We start from the raw sequence: 24,893 nt of genomic DNA on the forward strand, positions 1-24,893 counted from the left end.
CACCATCGTCTCTTATGGCATAACGACTCTCCTATCAGATCCCTACCATGAATGGAAGATCAGACAATAACCAGGAGGAGGCTGTCACACTGCCAGGCTCTCAGTTGATACCAAGAATAGTCAACAGGGATTTCAACAGTAGTTGGTTGCCAAGCTGTGATGTACCATCCAGAATCCCCTTGAGGAGGAGCTTGGTGGCCCAGCTGCTGGGAGTCCCCTTCATGGATTTCCTCAGCTACAAACGTCTTGGCTGCAGAGAGCCACTCTGCACAAAGTCATATCTTTTCTTGAACCAACCCACTGGGACAAAGGCCAGGCCATTCTGGCCCAACTCAGGACAACTCTGAAAAGATGTGCTAACTCCAGAACTCCCCATGAGTCAGCCAAAGCTATCTTTGGGCTTGCATCGCAGTTCAACTTTTCCCTCTGCCCACTCTTATTTCTTTCCCCTATCTTCCATGGGAGTTGATCCCAAGGACACTCCCAGATAAACATCCTGCACATTAGACTCCATCTGCTTCCTGGGGAACCTAACCTGTGACAAACTCTGACCCAGCAGTGTTTCAGGGCATTATTCAACATTATTAATAACATTTGAGCACACTTACATGAGTCAGTAGATATTATGCTTTTTGCTACTGTATTCTACTGTATAAACTATTCAACATTGTGCTCAACCCAGTCATGCTAATATTTTCACATGAGATTATAGACTGATTGATAACATTCCCAAGCTATTTTATGTCTTCTTTATGAAATAATAACAAGCTTATCAGTACCAGAGTGCTTTGAACTCTTTGGAATCTAGTTAAGTTCTCATTGGTGAAACTGATCAGGTAGCATTTTATGTCTATTTAATTTTTTTTTTAATTGGCTGAAAAAGAATAGTCCTTTCTGCCGGGTGTGGTGACTCACACCTGTAATCCCAGCATCTTGGGAGTCTGACGTGGGTGAATCATGAGATCAAGAGATTGAGACCATTCTGGCCTACATGATGAAACCCTGTCTCTACAAAAAATACAAAAGTTAGCTGGCTATGGTGACACGTGCCTGTAGTCCCAGCTACCTGGGAGGCTGAGGCAGGAGAATCACTTGAACCTGGGAGGTGGAGGTTGCAGTGAGCCGAGATCGCACAACTGCACTCCAGCCTGGTGACAGAGTAAGACTTTGTCTCAAAAAAAAAAAAAAAAAAAAAAAAAAAGAATAGTCCTTTCCATATGTCTCAAATGTCTCCTGCAGACTGAAACATTTCTAGGCTTTATCAGCAGAATTGATGAGACCCTATAAGTAAAGTTCTCACCATAAATGAATTGCAATTAGAAGAACCTAGTGCTGAAGCACAAGCTGTTTCTGATGTAACATTCCTAACCTAGAACCATTCTCTTGCCATAGAATCATCCATCTTAACCTCAAAAGGGACTGCCCAGTCCCCTGAATTGAGGAAAGTAAGACATCTCCATTTTACAAAAAATAATAGCATCTAACACTTAAGTCCTTATTCTGGGACAGGTATTGTGATAAGTGACTCATGTATATTGACTTCCTTAATCCTCACAACCCTAATGGAAGAATTATTCTTATCTCCATTTTTGAGATGGAAAAACTTGAAAGGTTGAGTAATTCATTAAAAGTCACCCAGTTAGTTGATCATAGATCTAAGGATTTGAACTAGGGTCTCTGTGATTGCAGACTTTCTGTTCTACATTGTGTCTCAAAAGTATCTGAGGTCCAGGGCTCAATACCTGTCCCAGTTGACAGAGTTGATAAGTGATAAAACTGGGGAGGAGTGATTAAAGGCAGAGTGGATCTTTGGCCTTCCCATGCAGTGGCTACTCTTCTAGCACGGATGGTGCTCTTTTTGTAGGTAATGAAATCAATTTAGTGGGTCATGAACAACATTCAAAAGAGAAAAAAAAGAGGTGGTGGGGAATGAGAAAAAGGAAAAGAAAAGAAAGGAAGAGAGAAATGAAAAAAGAAATGAGTATGTCATACTGCACCACATGTATTCAGAACAGTATTATTCTGTGAAACTTTTCTTCCATTATATATGTGCATGCTGTGTTGTTATGAAAAAAATAGCTTTCTTACTGTAGGTTGTAGTATAAAAAGATGATTGGCTTTCATTCAAACTCAATAGTCATAAGGAAATAAAAATTAAAGTAATAAAATACTACGTTTTCAGAGGCAAAATATGTAAAAACAAAACAAAACAAACCTGAATGCCTGTCAATAAAAAACAGATTAATAAATTATTATATATTCACACTACAGCTATTAAGAATGCTATACACATTAAACTAGGAGAATTTCCCATGTTTAAGAAAGAAAAGCACACTGCCGATAAATGCATGTGGTATGATCTTATTTTCAGACAAGGCACGATGAAACAATGAGACCCCCAACGCAGAGGTAAACATTTTGGTGGTGGATTGAGTGGAATGGAAGAGGAAAGAGAGAATTAGAAAGTAAGGAAAAGAACTACAGAAGCTTATAGCAAAAATAAGTATGTCCTGTATATTCAGGGTCTCATGGGCAATGGAGGACATGCGCAAACTGGAAATTGGGAAGAGTTTAATAGAGTGACTAGTTACAAAGTTGTGCAAAGTGCTTAGAAAAACCAACAGAGGATAGTCCCCTGGGTTTATAACAGCAGGGAGCCATTACTACCACATGGGGCTGAAGGGGCACATGAGGGTGGTTATCAGAACCTGGAGTGGGCAGCCATATGGAAAGAGCCTCTAGACAAGTGCTGTAGACTTTGGAAGGAGGAGGCCGTCGATCTGCTGTGACTGGCAGGGAGGAAGAAGATTTCTCTCTCCTCTCACCCTCTAGTCTCCTGCTGGTGCATCCCGCTGGCCAACACAACTGGAGGCCAGAGGGCCAGGGGACACACTGATGTGGCCTACAAAGGTCAGCTGCCAAGGATTGGCCTGGGCAGGCTCAGAGCACGGTAGAGGGCTCTGGAGAGCAGTCCTAAAGGGACACTGCGGGGGACGCATCCAATACAGAGTACTAAAATATTCAATGAAAAGGTAGAAGAATATAAATCCCATCTATCATGTTTTTATTTGCATGTAAAAATTAAATATTCACATGGATAATAATTAAAGGGCTATCAGGGCAAATGACAGTATTGGTTTGTTTTTGTGACAGTATTTTAGATTTGAGTTAATCCAATCCAGGATCTTCAAAAATAATTCTATTTAAAGGACAGTTTTCTTTTTTATTCTTTGAAGCAAAAGAGACCCGAGTTAAAATTCTGACTCTGCTTTATATTGCTGTTTCTCTAACTTCCTCACCTCTAAACTGGGAATAATAAAGGCGCCTATGATTGCTAAGAGGATTAAATAAGCTAAGTGATTTTGAGATCTTAGAACAGTAGTTGGCACCTAGTAAACGCTTTAAGTGTTCGCTGTTATTTATGGGGACAACAGGACATCAGGAGCCTCCATGGCCAGGTGTGGTGGCTCACGTCTGTAATCTCCGCACTTTGGGAGGCCAACGCAGGCGGATCACTTGAGGCCGGGAATTTGAGACCAGCCTGGCCAACATGGTGAAACCCTGTCTCTACTCTACTAAAAATACAAAACTTAGCCGAGTGTGGTGGCACACACCTGTAATCCCAGCTACTCGGGAGGCTGAGGTAGGAGAAACTCTTGAACCTGGGAGGTGGAGGTTGTGGTGAGTTGAGATCTCACCACTGCACTCTAGCCTGGGCAATAGAGTGAGACTCCATTTTCAGAAAAAAAAAAAAAAAAAAAAAAAAGCCTTCCAGTGGGTCTGCCTGTCTCCATCCCCACCTCCAGTCCACCCACCAACCAGCCAAAGCAAGTTTTCTGTAAAGGGCACTCTTGATCATGTTGCTGTCTTCCCTGATTTAGTCAGTGGTCTCCAGACCTCACAGGACAATATTCAAATGTCACCCTTGCAGGTATCTCCAGCTTCATCCTTTTCAACTCTTCCCCATATGCCTCCATTCTGGTCACACCAGTTCCTCCTGGTTCTGTAAAAGTACCATGCTCTCCCATGTCCTGAGAATTCTGGAAATGCCTTTTCCAGACCACGTCACCTTCCTACCTTGCTAACTCTTACTACTCATCATTGAAATTTCAAGTGTCATCTCCCCTGAAAATACTTCCTGTTCGCCCCAGTCTGTTTAGAAGCAGCTACTTCGTCATTCCATAGAATCCCATGCAGGCTGTATCACATCACACTCCAAATCATGAGCGTATCAATTCCCCCATCAGTAGTGGACCCCTCAAAGGTAGCAATGTCAATTTTCATTCATAAATGAACAAGGTAAGTAACTTTACTGATTACATTCATAAATGAAGAAGGTAAGTAACTTTACTGATCCACAGTCATTCAGCTCAGAAGGTGGCAGAGCCAAAATTCAACCCCAGCTCTGTTTGACTCCAAAGGCCACTGCTTTCCCCCAACCATGTGGAAGTTCTACGGTCGCCCTTGGAGTAGCTGCATGCCTGAGGGAACTCCCTGGGGCACTAGACTAGCTCTAGCCAGAATGAACTGGTCAGCAGAGACCGGGAGAAATAAATGCCTCCTTTCTGGGAGTATCAACCACATGACATTTGCTTTATCAAGGGACTTTCCCAAGAAAATCAATTTCTGGAGCATGTTAAAATACAAACAAACCACCACCCACCCACCCACTTCTTAAAGACAATTGGTCCAAAGAGATCCTAGAGAATTCAGACAATTCCACAATGTTGAGAGCACCATCTGATCACATGAACTTTGTTTTCCCTAACCAAGCATTTTTCTGTGGAATTTTGATTTTAAATTTGGCTCCACTGTGAAATGTACATCCCCAAACTCAATTGTTTCACCCACGGCAAACCTGTGTACACAGCCACAGATACCCTAGGGATTCTTGACATAGGCACCATTTGGGATTTGCTCTTGTGGCTTATGATGATGTTACCAGAATCCCTTGATAACAGTGTTTATATCTATTTATAACTGTAACCTATTATCCTATTTTCCATATAATTGGATGCGACTGAGGTTAAAAAAAAAATCAGCTGCATAAGAAAAGTCATGCTCTTAAAGAGCAGATGTTTGCTCAGCATGGAAAGTAAATTAGCCTTTAACACAAATACCCAGAAACACATAAGCATTCTTTCCAAAAGCACTGATGTTAATATTTCATAATGAAAAATAATTTAAAGATATTTAACATGCAACGAAGTAACCATAGATAGTTTTAAAAATAGGCATTAATTTTACCTGTTTAAGGTATTCTTGTGCATGCAGTTCAGGCACTGGATTCTTTCTCCAGTCCAGGGTAGAGAAAAATGATTTATAATCTATTTGTTTTTCACTGTTTTCAAACCTGAAAATACAATTATAATATATAATTTGACTCAATCTGCAGAATTCAAGACCAAAATGTCAGCCTCAACTTTACCATGAAAATATAATACCATGTATGCTTCAATGTCTGATATTTTTCTTATTTCTTACAATTTCTTATTGCTTTTTTACCCTCCAGAATGTAAATTTTCTGAGTGGGGATCTTCCCTATCTAGTTCATCAAAATATCCCCAGCAACAAGGTCAGTGCTGGCACTTAGTAGGTGTTCAATAAATACTTTTAGTAGTTGCCACAGAAACAAATTTGCTTACTCAGTAACTAAGATTATAGCGATATTTTGTTAAAAATATTTAAAGGTCCTTTTAGTTTAATGGTTGATATTATATGTCACCAAAATAGAATGTCCTTATATTTCTTAAATTGCATACCTTCTAAATCTTTAAGGTAAGCTAGATTCATTTGTCTAGCAGTATATTTTTTGAAAAAAATACAAGGCATCATTATTATTTATTATGTGGCCATTAAAAGGAGTTGTTTAGATCCGTATTTGCTATTATATAAATATGTTATTGATACACTGTTGAGTAGATAGGAGGCTGTAAGGCTGGGCACGGTAACTCACGCCTGTAAGCCCAGCACTTTGGGAAGCCAAGGCAGGCGGATCACAAGGTCAGGAGTTTGAGACCAGCCTGATCAACATGGTGAAACCCCGTCTCTACTAAAAATACAAAAATTAGCTGGGCGTGGTGGTGCATGCCTGTAATCCCAGCTACTCGGGAGGCTGAGGCAGGCGAATCACTTGAACCAGGGAGGCAGAGGTGGCAGTGAGCTGAGATCATGCCACTGCACTCCAGCCTGGGTGACAGAGCGAGACTTGTCTCAAAAAAAAAAAAAAAAAAAAGAAAAAAAAAAAGAAAGGAGGCTGTAAAACAGCATGAAGAGTTATGATCCCACTTTAGGTTTATATTTACATTAAAAAAAAACAGAAAAAAGTATGGTAGCAATAGACTTACGTACTAAGAATAAGATATCTCTGGGAAGAGAGATTCTGATTTTTACTTTTTCTTTAGACTTTTCTGTATCATCTGAATTGTTTTAAGGTTAGAATCGGAAAAACTTCAACCCATTTTCATTTTGAAAAAAAAAAATTAACAAATGATTATTTGACCTGTACCATAAAAATACAGGTCAAAAATAATGAATCCCTTTGACCACTATTTCCTAATTATGGGATCACATTTTGCCAGTTTTTAAGGCTAATTATCTTGTAACATCAATTTTTGAAGGAAAGTACAAAGTGGTCACTAGACATTGTTCCAGGCACCCTATTCCAGGCTCCTGCCCTTAAAATTACTCAAAATCAGTCGAAAATTTTTCTCTTTTCTTCTCAAAGTATTAAAAAATTAATAGCTTATATTTATAAACTAATAAAAATTAGCATAATAATTAAATGTTATAAGCTGAAGTCACATAGCCTCATCAATCTAAATAAAATGGAATAAACAATGTGACCAGAAGAGGCAAAAGGGGAATTCTGTAATTCGTTTGTGTACATTTTCTTTGGCCAAGGATTCTAAGATACAATTCCAATGTGCTGCCCCCTACCCACTGTTTATCCTTTAAATTGTGGCTCACTAGTCATTTCAACTCCTTTAAAGGACATGCTCTGTTTGTGGAAATATTTATAGCCAAAATGTAGGGCCATTATTTCCTTTATTTGTGTATGTTTTGGGGGAAGAATGAAAACTCAATTAAAGATGTCTCATAATAAACTTTTTTTTTTTAGCACAGAGCCTTGAAAGAAAGTATTTCCTAATATTCCGAGTAGGAGCTAAGGTCAAAGAATGAGCGCATTGTAGGACCTTTGGCTTTTATGCTGAGGAAAACTAAGAGCCACTGGAGCATATTATACAGAAAGGTTATGAGACCTCCAACATTCTGAATGTTTGTGTCCCCTCAAAATTCATATATTGAGACCTCATCAATGTGATGATATTAGGAGGCAGGGCTTTAGGGAAGGTGATTAGAAAGTAAGGGTTCTGCCCTCATAAATGAGATTAGTGCCCTTATATTAATTAAAGAGACCCCAGAAAGCACTCTTGCCCCCACTCTGCCATGTAAGGATTCAGAGACAAGGCATCATCTGTGAACCAGGAAGTGGGCCCTCATCAGACCCCAGTCTGTTGGCATCCTGGTCTTGGACATCCCAGCCATGAGAGCTCTGAACAATGAACTTCTGTGGTTTATAAGCCGCCTTGTTGATGGTGTTGTTATAGCAATCCAAACAGACTAAAAAGACGATATTTTTAAAAGATCGCTCTGACTGATATATTCAGAGTAGAATACACGGGACAAGGCAGAAGTGGCAAGGACAGTTAGAAGTCCCTTGTGGGGATCCAGATGAGAGATAATGGCAGCTTAGACGAGGGCAATGGCACTGGAAGTCAGTGAGGAGTGGCCAATTCTGAATATATTTTGAATGTAGGATTCCTAAAAGACTATATAGAGCGTGTAAGGGAGAGAGAGGGAGAGAGAGAGAATTCAGGATAAGTCCGACACCTCTGCTTGAATAACTGGAGCAATGGAGCTGCCCTAACTGAAGAAGAGAAAGACTGCAGGGGCTGCAGGTTGGAAAGCTCATGAGCTCAGTTTTGGATATGCCACATTGGGATGGAAAGTGAGCAACTGGGGCTATGAATCTGAAGCTCAAGGAAGTAGTCCATTTGAAGAAAAAAATGTGGGAGTCATAAGCCATACAGAAGGTATTTAAAGCCATAAAACTGGGAGACTTGATGAGATCATCAATAAAATAAGTTTCTCTATCTGTTCTTACAGTACAGAATTGGTCAGTAAATTCCTATTAATCAATTATAAGAGTCACTTATTCGATCCTAGGGGTTTCAGAAGTGTAATATCCCAGTAATCTGGGAACCAGTCAAAGACTACCAAATAAATCTAGAATCACATCAGACTTCACTCCTCGTATACAATCCACTAAGCAGTCCTGTGGGTTCTACCACCATAGCATATATTTCTCTCCATCCCTTTTACTACTCCCTAATTCCAAGCCACTATCGTCTCTCACCTGGATTATAGCAATAACTTCCTGCCTTGGTCTTGCTACTTCTACTCTTACCTTGCTGCAGACCATCGTCTACCACAGTGCTCTTTCTAAAAGACAGATCAGATCAATCACTTTCTTGCTTGCAATCCTCCAGTGGCTTCCCAATCCACTTAAAACACAAGCTGAACTCTTTATCAGGGTTAATCTGGCTGCTGATGGCCTCTCTGACTACATCTCCTCACCTGAAAATGCTCTCTCTGTTTACATTGTGTCAGGTATACTAGCCTTCTTCTGGTTCCCTGATCATGCCAAGTTTACTGGCAGAAACGCAAGGCATTTGCACTTCTGGTCCCTTTGTCTGGAAAGTCCCGTTTCAAATGCTGCTTTCTTAGAAAGGTCCTCCTGAAGTTCCTCTTATCTGAATCCCTATGCCTGAATTTCCATTTGCCCTAGATGATGGCACTGGAACTTACTGGAAAATTTCTGGAAGTCACTACAGGAAGCCCTATTTTTAGACTTTGTTGCCACTAACTCTAATATTTACCTGCTACCTCGTAACACCCAGTCTTCCTTCCTGCCTGGTTCATGATATGTCAGACTCAAAACACAGACCATATATCCATTTAGGGGGACATTTGAGAAGGATATTTAGGAATCAAATGATATTCAGGAAGATCCGCTGAGTAAAAGTATACACAACTCAGAAATAATGTCTAAATGTTTTTTGAGAAAAAATGTTTGAATGAGTTTATCTTTCCAAAATCCCAGAGCCAGGCCTAAAGGAAGAGTTGCGGTAATGTGGTAAAATACTCCGTTTTTCTTTTCAGTTCTGTCTTAGAAGATCTTAGTGTATGTGGGAATCCCCCTAAGAGGCACAAGGGAGAAAAGAACAAAGACTATTTCAATTAAAAGGAATAAAACTAGCTCATGTTTCTTGGAAGAATTCTTTGCTCTTGGGAAGTAGACAGAGTTGCAGTAAATCACGATGAATCAATCGCAAATATTTCTCTCCCTTTTCCCCCAAATCCTAACAAAATGACCAAAAAAGAATAAAAATAGGTTACAACCCACAATGACAAAGAGAATTGGGAAAAAGACAATGGTAGAGAAGAGACTTCAAACTTTTTTCAAGATGAAAAGTAAACAGAGGATTGGTAACTAACTTGGCAGAGCTGAGGAAGAGAAGCTGAACCCGAAATGTTCATGTCAGTGGGGGGAAGACACTCAGAGTCCAGTCAATTTGGCCCACAAAATTCGTCAGAGACTGAGTGACTGCAGACTCCAGGTGCCAATAAAGGCAGGAATATGGTGTGGCACTGAAAACAAGAATTGTGGGAAAGCCTGAAGAAAGCAAGAGCAACTAAACCACCAAATATCTTCCTCCACACTGTGCTCCTCCCTGTAGAGAGCAGAGGTTTGTTCTCCAGAGAAATGCAATGCAAGAAGGTCCGGTTTGGAGAGAGGAGGTGTAATGGAGTGCAGAGGACAAGAAGCTGTCAGGAGCCTTCCTTCCCCTTTTCTATTGCAAGAATACCAGTGACCATGCTTAAACTCTCCCTTTCCCCCATCCCACCCTCCCTCCTACCTTAGCAGGAGAAGATAGGATTCTTCTCCCCATACTCTGAATGGTTCCAGAGAAATGTCCAGATTCTAGCTTCTGCGGAATCTCTAACAAAATGAAGGCTCAGGAGTTGACTGGGCAGTGGAATCCACTAATCAACAAACCCCTTCCCCTGACTGAAGCATCCAACATTAAAGACAGAAGCCAAAACAGCAACAGACAAGAAAAAGGAACCAAAGGCGATTCAGGGAACAGAGGGAAAGATGTGATATATGAGCATATATTATATTCCTGAAAAAAAGAACAGACGACTACAAGAAAAAAATATCTGGATGAAAAACATGCTTTTGGAATTTGAAATGTTAATATGATAGTAGTAAAAAGATGCAGTAGCAGGGCTGGAATATAAACTTGGGGAAATCCCTTAGTCAATACATCATAATGAAAAAGAAAATCTGGGAGAGAAAATATCCAAATTCAAGAGATCTAAAATCTTGTATTAATTATTTATTTATCTTTGAGACAGGGTCTTGCCCTGTTTCCCAGGCTGGAGTGCAGTGGCGTGATTACAGCTTACTGCAGCCTCAATCTCCTGGGCTGAAGTGATCCTCCAGCCTCAGCCTCCTGAGTAGTTGAGACTACAGCCATGCACCGCCATGCCTGGCTAACTTTTTTCTTTTCTTTTTTTTTTTTTTAGAGATGGGGTCTCACTATGTTACCCAGGCTGGTCGAGTACTCCTGAGCTCAAGTGATCCTCCTGCCTCGACCACACAAAGTGCTGAGATTACAGGTGTGAGCCACCACACCTGGCCTTAAAATCTTAGCAATAGGAGTTCTCATAATAGAGAGGAAATTATTAAATAATTAGTAGAACATTTCTCAGAACCAAAGTACAGTGACTCCAAACTAGAAGAGCCTATAGGATGCTAAGCACAACGAATCTATATATAGCTACACACACAGTCACACAAACAAACACACACACATTCTGTCTCTCTCTCTCTGTCTCTCTCTTCCCCATCATGAACTTCCAGAATACCAGGAATAAAGAGAAGATCCTAAGAGCATTCCAAAAGAATAAACAGCAATGGAAATCAATATTAAGCTAAATTTTCAATCACTGTAATAGGAGGTTAGAAGGCAGTATCTGGAAATGATCAATTATGACATCATGTGCAGTGTGCTCAGTATGTACATGCTATTTCAAATAGCAGAAGCAGCGAGAAGTGCTGAACGTGGCTGCTTCTGGTGAATGGGTCGGGGGGAGGGGGGGCACAGAGAAGGATGTGGCCAGAGGGTGCTGTTGTTGAAATAAGCTTTTTAGAATGATTTGATGATTTTTGACTATTAGCATATGTTGGTTTGATACAACTAAAATTTTAAGGAGTGTAAAAAGCAGATGAGAGACTCTGAGAGATGATTTTCCAGGCAGTAAACATGTAAAAGTCAGATGTGGAAAGAAAGAAGCACTACTAGTCAGGAGTATGTTCAGGAGGAATGAGTCTCTCAGTCTTCCTCCCCGCTCCAAAATTCTGCCCGTAGCCTCCCGGGCCACTGACGTAGAGAGATTTTTCATGCCATCATCTGCTGTTATAACATGTACTCTACAATCCACCACGCTTGTTAGATGAGGTTGCAAGCAAAGAATCAAGACATAAGGAAGATCTCCAGTCCTAACAATAGTATAGGTCAGAGGAGGAAGAGGAGGCAGGGGAGGCAGTTCAGAGACAGAGAAAGGTCTGAATATTATGGGAGTGACAACAAATCAATCAGTCAGTGACTATGGTTGTCCCTGAAGGTTATCTCCCCAAGTCACCCATCATGGAGGCCTCCTTCTGTCTCATGGCTAGAAGCATCATTTGCCAAATCCTAGGCATCCTTTCAAAATAACCTGGAGAAGCCTATGAATGGTATAGAAGAGAAATTTCCTTATGTCATGGCCATGCTGCTCTTTCCATAAAAAACTGTGCTCCCAATTCTCCACCTGAGTCCCCTGCTTCACTCCCCTCCAAACAACATTGGCTCTTGTTAAAACTCTGATCCATGGTCAAAGGACAAAGATTGGCCACTCTGGAGGAAATTCTTTTCAAAAGGCTTTGAAGGCAATTCCAAAGAAGAACTTTCTATGGTCACATTGTTGGAATCAGTACACAGCCTTCCAGGGTGACTGCCCTAAAGGGCAGCACTAATTCTGGCTTTTAAGTGTTTCTACGCTTGTTAAAAAGTCAGCCTTCTTATTTTCAAGTCCTAGCTCACAATGCTAAAGCGTTTTCCTAAAACCTCCATAAATTCTTCTTTCCCTCTGATACTCGGGAATCCACCATTTTCTCCACGACACAAACTCAGAGACATGTTTGTGGAAGAAGTGGGAGGGAAGGCAATTCCTCTGGTTCCTTTCTAGATAATATGACCCCTTGATTGTGCTTCCTCATGCCTTGCTAGGTGGGAGTTCTTAGAACCAAGTCTGATGTGACATTTGACTGATGTTCATATTCCCCCCTCCCCAAAATGATGAATGGCTTGAAAACCACAGAAGCTCTCCATCTCCTTGCTATGGGGAATAATCCTGAGCTGCTCCATTTCCACCCTTGGTAGAGGTAAAAGGCTCAGTGGCAGCTGTATTTTGCTGAAGAGGAGCCTGCTTCTCCTCTGTTGCAAAGATCACCTCATCATTTAGGGGAATGGTCTAGAAGGGAGAGAAGACAGTGAAGATCCATTTCTGACTCAGTTGTGTTTGGTTTCAGTCCATTACCTAGCAAACTCAGGGGTGCATCCTGAAACACCTGGTAAAAGTCTTCAAGGCCAGACACTTGAGAAGAAGTGGAGCTTGGGGCCCCTGCGTCAAGTTGCCAACAAGTAACTCTGGTTATCTCTAAATAGTCATGCCGCTAAATTCCAATTCTGACTCTAGCACAGATCTCTTTGGTGAGGTGGGTCACAGCTGCCAGTTTAGGGCTGTACATAGAGTTGATATTCTGCATGTCCACATGGTTTGGGATTTAAAAGAAAAATCACTTCAACTAGGAACCTCATTATATTTGAAAAGGTAGAAAGCATCTGGGTGGGTCAGTGGGTCTCAGAAAGAAAGAGAGAGAGTGACACAGTACACAAAGGAGGAAAAAGGGAGAGACAGAGAGAGAGAGAGAGAGAGAGAGAGAGAGAGAGAGAGAGAGAGAGACAAGGGGCCTCTCTCTGAAAACTTCTTCAGTACACCACTCTGCCACAATAGCTGCCACATGGCTCAGCCCTTGCCCTTCAGCCTCACTGCCAGGTATTTTTGGGTGAAATCACAAGAGCCTTAATCCCGCCTCTGGGAGTGGGACAGGGGGCAGGCCTGGGTAAACTATAATGAGATGATTTTAAAGCGCTGTTAACTTTTTCCATTTTAACTGATATTTCTGGATGAGGCACCAGCTCTCTTGGGAGGCCCGTTCTAAGGCATTCCATGGAACCCAAAGCCAGCTATAAAAGTCTAGCTCAGGACAGAGCTGCTGGGGAAAGAGCTGCACTTGAATCTCTAGTCATTCCAAGTCTCGATTCAGAAGGCCACAATTAGGGGAGAAGGCTGCCTCCTTCCTTCCCTGTTCCACAAAGAATATAGAATGGAATGATTTCAGAATTCCTTCTACCTCTTACGGTCTAAGAATCAGAATTTCTTGTTTATTAGTTCAGAGGAACATTAATGCCCAAATGAAGGCTCAAAGGGGTTGAGTAAATGCCCAAGGATCGCACGGCCAGGAAGCAGCAGAGTTGACCTGCAGAGGCAGGAGCAGCTCCAGTGGACACCAAGCCCATGTTTTTCTCCCCCACGCCCAGTGCATTAGCATAGGACAAGACTTCGAGGCTGCAAAAATGAATGAGGTCTAGTCCCCATCCCCGGGAGCTCAGACAGAGGCGAAGGTTTAGAGTATCTTAGGGAGTTGTAGTTCTCCTTCCATTAGAGGCTCATCTTGGCCTGGAGCACAGTCTTTCAGTGAGAGACTCTCCTTATACCTCAGAGTTTACACTCACGAAATGAGAAATAATGCCTACTGTCAATTAAAATGTACCTTTTAATATGCTCAAAAATTTACAAAATATTCTAAGGCCCTTAGCACTACATCAATACAAAGTGTCACTTCTATTATTAATGGATAATCGCTACCACTCTACAGAACATTTAAGTCTGATGCTATGTGCATTAATGAAATGAATTTGCTTGGTACTTAAGGCGACCTTATACCAGCTCCCACAGCACAAACTGACAGGGGCTGAAGGACTGAACCAGATACGAAAAGATTTTGAAGTCCTGATTCCAGTTTGAGTTATGCTAACATAATAAAGAAAAGACCAAGCTTAATTATAAGAAAAATGAGAACGGAGTAGAAGGAAAATTCTGGTACCAGAATATGGGGTTAGGAGAAATACATGGGTAACAATCACTGGGTGAAAGAAAGCATCCAACCCTTGAGCCATATTGTTTTTTCATCTCCTGATCTGAATTCACACAGCAGGGTTACACGGCTGCTCAACAGCTGCCCAGATCCATCCCAAAGCAGGTAAAACTACTCCTGGGCAAGAGCGTGCATTGAACAAAATCAACAAGCTTTATGCCTGCCTCCCATGGGAGACTGCAGACGTCAGAGGGGGCTCTGGCTTAGCGTGCCATAAGGAGGGCTGTGCAGAAAGAGACTCTGGTCAGGGCTCTGTAAAGCCCTGTGGAGTCTGTGGGGAACAATAAGAATGCAGAATATAAATGTAAGCTGCAGGCTGATGGGCCCATTAGGAATTAGGGCAGTCTTTGAAAGGAATCTGCAGAGATGATGCAAAACACCAAGCATGTGACCCAAATCATGGCAGGGCATATTGGAGGGAGAGGGGAATGGGAATGAGACATTTTCTAATCTGATTAGTCTGAAGTTTCCCCTGAGTGTGGAGAAGGGTCACTGCACAATTAGAGGCAAAGTTAGACTGAACATGGTCTGCTTAGCAGCTGAGAGGGATGACCTCCTCAAAGCTAAGTGGGCTTGGAGACAGATGTGTTCAGAGACTGAGACGACTTCGAAGCAAGTTGTGAAACAATCTTTTTGCATTTCATGTCAAATCGTAAAGGCAAAGACAAAACAGTCTGCTGAGAGAATGAGAGGATGACGACTTGGTGGCCTCAGCACTGGATAAGAAACACGTAGGTCCTCCAAAAGCCAGGCTCCCACATTACTGGACTTTCCAGGACAACTCATCCTCAAGGCCATCAAAAGATAATCTAATAAACATCCACAGCTTACTGACTAGAAGACAGCTTAATGTGCGAAAGGCATTCAGATACAATTGTTGAAAAACATGGCTTCCTCTACATAGAAAGACACGGGTTTCTTCCAGTTTATTTCTAAATCAGAGTGTGTGGTCTATGGTCTCTGACTTAAATTTCTCTCCTAGTTCTCAATCAATTCTTTGCACCAGGTACTGTGCTAGGTATTTTATGTATGTTATCTCAATTAATCCTCAGAACCACTAGGAAATAGGTACATTTATCTCATTCTAGAGGTAAGGAATCTGAGGTTCAGGCAGGTCAAAACCCTTGCACAAGATCACACAGCTAATAAGTAGACTCAAAGAATTTAAGAGATGGGGTTGGGGAGGGTAACACTGTCAGGATGTGACAACCTATTGGTTATTTATAGGTGGTAAATCAAACAGAAGCAGTATCTGCATCTGAATGAATTAAAGGTCAAGTCACAACTCGTCATTACAAGGTAAGAGATAAAAAGACACCACATAAATGGTGCTGTGAGAATTCTTAGGAGCAGATAATCACTCTGATTACCAGCCAAACAAATGCAACAGAGCTTCATGGATATGGTACCACTTGGAATAGGTCTTGAAGGAAGAGCAAGCTTTTGGCAAGTGAAAACCATGGGAGCTACTGCCTACTGAAGAAATAGCTAGAAAAAAGGCACACACAAAAAAAGGTGGGAAGGTAGGAGGTATATGTATGAAATGCTAAATGGCAGATGTGGGTGGACTACTAGCAACAGGAAGGGGAGTTTTGGGGGTAGGGGAATAATAACTGTGAAGAACTCTGGGTCCAAGGCCTGCCTACTTAATCTCATTTCCTTTATGCCAGGATCCCTCACACTGCTGCTAGCAAATAAAGGCAAATAGAGCTAAACAAAAACAAAATCAAAACAAAACAAATAGAGTTGATAGTCTAGAAAATTATTTCAGGTTGATCCAATGCACACACACATCCAACTAGATTTGCCCTCTTCTGGGTTTCCTTCCTTCCTTCCTTCTCTGTTCCCTGACACAGAATTTGGCTTTATCTGTTCCTTTGGTTTCTCCTTTTGCCTCAAACAAGGACTCTCCACGTCAGCCCCTGTCTGAGGACAATGCTCCAACTGTCAACCCTAAGCCCCACTATGGAGAAGGAGCTTAATTCAAAGTTAAAGAGCTGGTCCTTCCTTAGAGAGCAAAGAGACACCACAGAAGGTTTGTGAGTAAAAGTGCAATATGATGGCATAGATTTTTGCTCTTAGAAGGTACTTGGCTGCTGTATATAAAGATGAATTTAAACATTTAGAGACTGGTGGATGAAAGAGCAATGTGGTGGCACTGCAGTATTCAAGAAGCAATGTGGGTCAGAACAAGAATGATGATAGTGGAAATGGAGAGGAGAGAGTAGACGCAGGCAGTAAGGAGGAAGTAGAACTGTCAAGACATCCTAATCTACTGGCTATTTGTAGACAGTAACTCAAAATGATTAGAAGCAGGGGATGTGCATTTGAAAGGTTCATGATTCAAGTCACAGCTCTTCTTCTGCACTATGTGACTTTGGGCAAAATACCTCATTTCTCTAAACCTCAGCATCCTTATGTATAAGACAGGAAGGATAACAGTTCTGACCTCAACAAGCTGTTCTCAAAAAGTAAATGAGATAATATACCCAAAGCAATGATCACGATGCCTAGAACACAGCCAAAAATGTCAGAATTCTCAAGATATATAAGTCAGAGGAGGAGCTAGAGTGAGTGATGCTATAGGAAGCATAAGAAATGACCAGAGTCTAGGTGGCTGAGAGGGACATGCCAGGAAATCAAAAGTCACGTTCAACAGTAGAACTCATGTGTTTTAGAAAGCAGTTCACTGTGCTCTCCTTCTATGGCATCATAATCTCTATGTTTTACATCTGGTGCTCATCAGGACAAAGCCCCATGCTAATAACCCTAGGTTCTCTTACTGCATGTCTATATCTATCAGGAACTGCTGCTTTGAAAAACCTGCCCTGAATTTTACATTTAATGTCCTCCTAACCAATGAAGTTGTGTATTTCATTTTGTCTAGATGTAAACAGGAATCTGTGGAGATATAAGTGTGTATTCATGTTAAAAATATTAAAAAAAAATTTGTAATAGGCTCTCTGACATTCAAAATCATAACAAACTTTTCCTTCTGTAACACTTAAATGGAGGTAGGCCACCAATAATATAATCAAAACAGTCAAGGGTAAATCAAGGGTAATTAAAGGGAGATGTAAAACCAAAAATAGTGCCCCAAATAAAAGTACACAGGACAAGCCCTATCAAGAGTGGAATTCTAACTTACCTTGACAATAAGGATTCTAGAAGATCATCAGTCAAAGGTAATCTGAAGGATTTGCACAGCCTTTTAATGTCTTTGGTGGGTAATACATTTTTTCTGCATTAAAACAAAGTAAATGAGGTTTTATATACCTTGTATCCCTTTAGTAACAATTACATGCTACAGGAAAGAAAGTACATTTGTGATGTGTCCTAAGAACGTACACGTGGAAGTATGAAAATTGGTAATGGAATTCACAACAAGGAAGAACAGTCATATTTCATTTCATCAACTTTTTCTATTTCAGAGGCCACCAGATTCCGTCCTTACAAAGGCTTTTCCATCAAGATGCAGATTCTTGGTTGGTGACAGTACAGCCTATTAAGGCTGCAGCCACAAGTGTTGCTCTAAGTAATTGATCTGCATTCTTGACCACTAGTCAAAAATGGTTCTGATATTTGAAAACATCTCTTAATTTGACAGGCATCTAGAGCCTCCAACTCAAGTATGACATGACTTGAGGGTGTTTTTCTATTCTTTTCCTTGGACCTAAACCTCATAACCTGGAAGCCCCAGCTGGGGTCTCAATATTCACTTCAATTTTTTCAGATGCAAGTAGTTTTCTCTAGAGCAGCCCAACAGTCATTTTTTCCAGTCTTCTGAGGGCACAGAAATGCTTGTACAATGTTCTCACTCAACCAACACTTTTCCAGGCATCGGGCAACATTAGAATCAACAGAAAAGAAAGTTGGCTCTCTTCTTTGCGATGAGAATGTTTACATCTAGAATCAAAGCTTGTTGGAACTGGGAGAACCTCAGGCTCTCTGGTCTAGCAGCCCCACTGTTCCCAGGAAGTGTTCCTTGAATGAAGCAGGGTCATGCTTCTCACTCTGGGGAAGGGGCACCACCAGGGTGGAAGGTAGGGCCAGGACCATGCAAAACTCAGGCCACACATCTTCTAGGAAGCTTGGGGAAGCTTACATAGTCAAGGAAAAATACCATCTTTATAAAAACTCAAAGGATACATTATGGATTAATAAAAAACATGTTTAAGATAAACTATGGGACCTTCACAGATATTCAGGGTATGCAGTTGGCCACCTGGGTGGAGATTTCAAGTTTGGGGATGAGGAAAGTGGTCACAAGGAAAAGAGATGGCAGTAGTATGCAGCAATAAGGCTAGAAGCCAGAGCAAGAACTAAGATTTTTCTAATTTCAGATAAAATCAGTAAATGTATATTGACCCCCACTGTATCAGGTCTATAAGATGAATACATAAAAACATATTGAGATGTTTGCATCCAGTTGTATATAACAATGACTTAATGAAGCTCAACACGCTCACAACCAATGTGTAAGAAATAGCTTATGCTGAACTTCATTATTTTCAAGAAGAAATAATTTCAAAGAAATTCTATAAAATGTTTGTTTGAAAATTCCATTTTCTGTTTATTGTAAAAATTACATTTATAAATCTCAATCAGTACTAAAATAATGCGAAAAGATGACATGTCAAAATTAACCCTTCTAACATTTTGATTTACTATGCTTCAGTTGAAAGCTTCTAGAAACAAATGAAAAGAACATGCAGGGGAGCAGCCTATTCTTTCAAAGATACAGCGCCTCCCCTATTCCATCAACAAGACCAGCCTGGCCAACATGGTGAACCCCTGTCTCTATTAAAAATACAAAAATTAGCCGGGCGCGGTGGCTCAAGCCTGTAATCCCAGCACTTTGGGAGGTCGAGGCGAGTGGATCACGAGGTCAAGAGATCGAGACCATCCCGGTCAACATAGTGAGACCCCGTCTCTACTAAAAATACAGAAAATTAGCTGGGCATGGTGGCACGTGCCTGTAATCCCAGCTACTCAGGAGGCTGAGGCAGGAGAATTGCCTGAACCCAGGAGGCAGAGGTTGCGGTGAGCCGAGATCGCGCCATTGCACTCCAGCCTGGGTAACAAGAGCGAAACTCTGTCTCAAAAAAAAAAAAAGAAAAAAAAATACAAAAATTAGCTGGGCATGGCAGTGCGTGCCTGTAGTCCCAGCTACTCAGGAAGCTGAGACAGGAGAATCTCTTGAACCCAGGAGGCAGAGGTTGCAGTGAGCTAAGATTGTGCCACTGTACTCCAGCAGCCTGGGCGACAGAGCGAGACACCATCACACATACACACACACACACACACACACACACACACACACACACACACACACCCCTAAAAAAAAAGAAAAGAAGAGAAAAGAAAAAAAAAGCTCACCATTACTGGGAAATATCTGTACCCAAATACTTCTGCAGAAATGATTTAAGGTGGCTTTGCTAAATAGTGGAGTATGACGAGACACATCAATTTTCTTTTTGACAAGAAATTCCTTCATTACTCAGGTTCACAGAAATGTAGATGATTAGAATCAATAAAAGAAAAGCTTACTTTTCTCGATCTTCATACCCACAGGCATAAATGATACGGTCAAAATTCTCAAAAAAATTTTTCTTGAACTTTTCCTGCGCCAGTCCAAGTAAGAAATCCCCATCTGGACATATTTCCTCAGGCACGCGGTAGTGACGTGCAATGGTTATAAACTCTTGCTCTGAGAGGTTTCCATGAGTGAAAGTCATCACTATGTCTCTGTAATGAAAATGGAAAAGCATTTATGAACTGATATTTAAGAATACAGTATTTTACCTCTCCTTCTATTTAAAAGATCCAAATCCCATTTTACAAAACTTTTACCAAATGCACAGAGGACAGGTGATTTTTTAAAACTTCATTTCTCTATTTAGTTTGGGAGCAGCAGGAAGGCACCAATGCCAGAATGGAAAATCATAGGCACTGTAGCTTATAAATAAAATGGCATTTTGCCCAGAGTCAAATACCTACCAAATAACAGCCTGTAACCAGGAAGTATATATATGTTTTTTGAGACAGAGCTTCACTCTGTTGCCCAGGATCAAGTGCAACAGTGCAATCTTGGCTCATCACAACCTCTGCCTCCCGGGTTCAAGCAATTCTCTGCTTCAACCTCCCAAGTAGCTGTGATTACAGGCTCCCATAGCCACACCTGGCTAATTTTTGTATTTTTTCAGTAGAGACAGGGTTGCACCATTTTAGCCAGGCTGGTCTTGAACTCCTGACCTCATGATCCACCCGCCTTGGCCTCTTAAAGTGCTGGGATTACAGGCATAGCTACCACACCCAGCAGGAAATATATTTTTAAAGGCCTTGAATGGTCAAAAAACCTGTCGCAAAGTACATGAGTTTATTCAATGCCTACTAATCTTCCTTACACAAAATAGTAACAGACTTGGGTTTCTGGTTTCCTGGGGCATGAAATTTGTAGGTTAATAAATTAGAAAGGTATTTTGGAATGGGGAAAGCAATCATGCACATTTCTGTAATAAAAAGTTAAAATGGACATACCCTGGCAGTGAGAAAAAAAATAGAAAAAAATGAAAAGGTAAAAGACCTATGTAAGCGTACAGCTGTCTGTGTCTTCAGAAGGCAAATGATACTGAGATTATTAGGCAGAGCTTAAAAAAAAAAACTAAACAACAATGTATCAGTGATGAAGACTCAAGGCCTAACAAATTGGCTGAATTGTTTTCAGTGTAACTCTGTATGAAAGCCATAAACTATGCAGCATACATTAGAAAGCATTAGATCAAAATGATTAAAATGCAAAATATTATGGTGGTTACAGGAATAAACTTCCACTGTCTAGAAAATTTATTTTCTGGAAATAATTCAGTTCCCAAGAATCCCGAATAAACAAGGGAATACAAAATTTTATTTGGCTTTCTGGTATAAAGAGGTCTTTCAGAATAAATGCTTTCAGTTTTGTTAGGTATTTCTGGACATTATCATTTAATAATTCTAGATTCTCCTAGTCAAGAATATCCATAGAGCCTAGGAAAGCCCACAGCAATGATGTTGACCTATCTAAAGGAAATTCATTTCATCTACATCTACTTCTCAAGTTTCCTGGGTTGTTTTGTTTTAATTTGGTTTTACTTTTGTATTTTAATGGGAAATGAATGCAAAATCCCACCAAGCTGATCCCAGAACTTCAGCAAATCAGGTCAGACAATCAATTACTAATATTGACAGGAGACTTGCTGTATGGAAAGCACTGTAAAAGGCTCTCTGGAATTTGAACTTTTCAGAGTCTGTTATTTATTTGCACTGTCCAGGCATATAGATGATCTTTCAAAGCCACAAACTGGTAGGGCCACTTAAATAAAAGGAGTAATAGTAATAACAACCTCTGCCATTTGTGCTAGCATGAACTTCTGGCATCTGACCTAGGAGACAGTGCTACTATTATCCCCACTGTACAGATCTGAACTGAGGCACAGAAATGTTAAGTAACTTGCCTAATGTCACAAACGCCAGAATGTGAACCCATGTAGTCTGGTTCTAAAGCCTATGCTTGTATATACCGCTCTTTCCCTCTTCTGCTGGGACACGAAAGGCGGGGACAATTGATAGAGTAGGGCTCAGTCAGGAAATCTGCCTGAAGGCAGTGGGGTTTAACCTGATTTTTTACAGACCTCTATGGCCTTTATTGTCCATCACCTCTGCTTTGAGGGCTATCACTAACCATCATAAAAAAGTAAGAGAAAATAATTTCAGAAAACCTGAGTCACCAACCATCTCTGACAGAGGGCTAAGTAACCACAAAAGAGCCACTCCAAGGAAAGCCCCTACCTCCTTTACAACTCTGGTCAAGAAATAATCATTCATGCCATGTGTGTAAAATGGAACACTGCACCATGACTAACAATATGATATTTAGGGCCGGGCATGGTGGTTCATGCCCGTAATCCCAGCACTTTTGGAGGCCGAGACGGGTGGATCACCTGAGGTCAGGAGTTCAAGACCAGCCCGACCAACATGGTCAAAGCCTATCTCTAGTAAAAATACAAAAATTAACTAGGTGTGGAGACACACACCTGTAATCCCAGCTCTGGGGCGGCTGAGGCATGAGAATCACTTGAACCCAGACAGCAGAAATTGCGGTAGCTGAGATCACGCCACTGCACCCCAGCCTGGGTGACAGAGCAAGACTCTGCCTCAATAAATAAATAAATAAATAAATGAAAATTAAAAATAAGATTATGGAAGAATAAATCTAAAAGCCAAAAAAAAAAAAACAAAAAAAGATATGATGTCTAGGAGGCTGAGGCAGGGGGACTGCTTCAGCCCAGCAGTTTGAGGCTGCAGTGAGCTATGACCATGCCACTGTACTCCAGCCTGGGCAACATAGTAAGAACCCATCTCTACCAAAACAAGCATACAAAAACATTAACTGGGCATGGTGGCATGCACCTATAATCCCAGCTACTTGGGAAGCTGAGGCAGGAGGATAATTTGAAGCTAGGAGTTTGAGGCTGTAGTGAGCTATAATCATACCACTGCACTCCAGCATGAATGACAGAGCAAGACCCCATCCCTAAAAAATAAAAAAAGTATGATATTGATTGATATTTATTGGTATGATAGATGTCCATGCTATGTTGATAAATGTAGTATGATCCCAGTGAAAAACCAAAATACAGGTGCACATATCATCGTAGAAAGAAGACCAGACGGATGCATGCCAAAACATCAATAGTCCCTGATGCCTGAGATGTCTTTAAAAAAAAAAAAAAAATTTCCATTTCTTCAGAATTTTTGTAATAATCAAATATTATTTTCATTGTCTAAATGAAAAAAGAAAAACATTAGAAAGCGTTTCTTTCTGAGAGTAGAATATGGTGTGAAGAAGAAAAAGTGGCATGCTCCCAAGGACAAGGAAAAAGAACATGTGCAGCAATAACTAGAAACTTTCCATACACCTTTCACTAAACTTAGTATAGCACCACCAGAACATAAAAGTTTATTTTCCTTTTCATAGGATAAACTGAAATTATCCTGGCTTCACTGCAGTTAAAATTTATGTCTGCTGGGTTTCTGTATGCTTGGGTTTTAAACAGCTCAGTATTCCACAGTTTTACATGGCTTTACATGAGAGTTTCAAACAAGCTGCGCTATACTTGAAACTGCCAACAGCTCTGCAAGGCCTCAGGGGCTCCTGGAGCGGCTGCCTGTGTGGCTGCTGCGCCCACATGAGTCAGGTTCCTGCACCAGGGATCTCAATCGGGATGTACAAGCCTCACCTTGCAGACCTCAGATGGCTGCCACCACTCTGCCCCACATTTGCCACACGTGTGTTTTTCAGCACTCACCCCAACCCTGTTAAACTTCAGTAGGATTCACAAAGAATTAAAAATCATTTCAAAAGTCACCCATTCCATTTTTTAAATTTTGGTAAAATACAAATAGCATAAAATTTGCCATTTGTGACATTTAGTATATTCGCAATGTTGTGCGACCACCACTTCTAACTAGTTCTGAAACATTTCCATCACCCCCCCAAAAAACCCATACCCATTAAGCAACCACTCCTCTTTCCTCCCTCCTTCCCAACCCTCCTCCCTACCCAGCAACCACTAATCTGCTATCTCTACAGATTTCCCAGATTCTGGATATTTTATATAAATGGAATCATATAGTGTGTAGTCTTTTGTGATTGAGTTCTCTCACTTAGCACATTTTCAAGGTTAATCCATGTTGTAGCATGTATCAAGACTTCGTTCTTTTTTGCAGCTGAATTCTTTTTTTTTTTTGTATTTATACAGCAATTTTATTGCTGCAGCTGAATTCTTATTCATTGTACTATCATACCATTGTTCATCATATGAATGTGCCATCTTTGTTTATCCATTCATACATGCAGGGACATGTGGGTTGCTTCCACCTTTTGGCTATTGTGAACAATGCTGCTATGAACATCTGTGTACAAGTTTTTGTTTAAACACCTGTTTTTAATTCTTTGGGGTACATATACCAAGGAGTGAAACTCCTGGGTCACAGGTAATTCTGTTTAACCTATTAAGGCACTGCCAAACTGCTTTCTGCATACTCATTTTTGCTTAGCAGTAGCCACAAAAACATAGATCCAACTTCCATCAAGCATAGCCCTTCCTCACCTAAAACTTCATACTGAACTTGAAATAAGATCTGACAGCAAACTCTGATCTCAGTACTTTTTGACCAATCATTTAAGGGAAATAAAAATGTATTTTTTTATTTAATTAAGAGATGGGATCTTGCTATGTTGCCCAGGCTGGAGTGCAGTGGCAATTCACAGGCGTGATTCCACTACTGCACGGGAGTTTTGACTTGCTCCGTTTCCGATCTGGGCCAGTTCACCTATCCTTAGGCAACATGGTTGTCCCCTGCTCCCAGGAGGTCACCATACTGATACTGAACTTAGTGCGGTAGCGCACTACAGCCCAGAACTCCTGGGCTCAAGCGATCCTCCCACCTCAGCCTCCCG

At 41.0% G+C, this 24,893-nt stretch overlaps 1 protein-coding gene across 1 annotated transcript in view; it reads right to left on the reverse strand.

Moving 5' to 3' along the window:
- EFHC2 (EF-hand domain containing 2) overlaps positions 1-24,893 on the reverse strand; it is a 197,483-nt gene that overhangs the window by 11,701 nt on the left and 160,889 nt on the right. Inside the window, exons 12-14 of the mRNA XM_074391685.1 lie at positions 19,943-20,140; positions 17,541-17,633; positions 5,248-5,353 (exon numbers count right to left, since the gene is read on the reverse strand). Coding sequence (XP_074247786.1) covers positions 5,248-5,353; positions 17,541-17,633; positions 19,943-20,140 — 397 coding nt within the window. The remainder of the gene's footprint in view (positions 1-5,247; positions 5,354-17,540; positions 17,634-19,942; positions 20,141-24,893) is intronic.

This window comes from Saimiri boliviensis, chromosome X (assembly GCF_048565385.1).
Source record: "Saimiri boliviensis isolate mSaiBol1 chromosome X, mSaiBol1.pri, whole genome shotgun sequence".
Lineage (NCBI taxonomy): Eukaryota > Metazoa > Chordata > Mammalia > Primates > Cebidae > Saimiri > Saimiri boliviensis.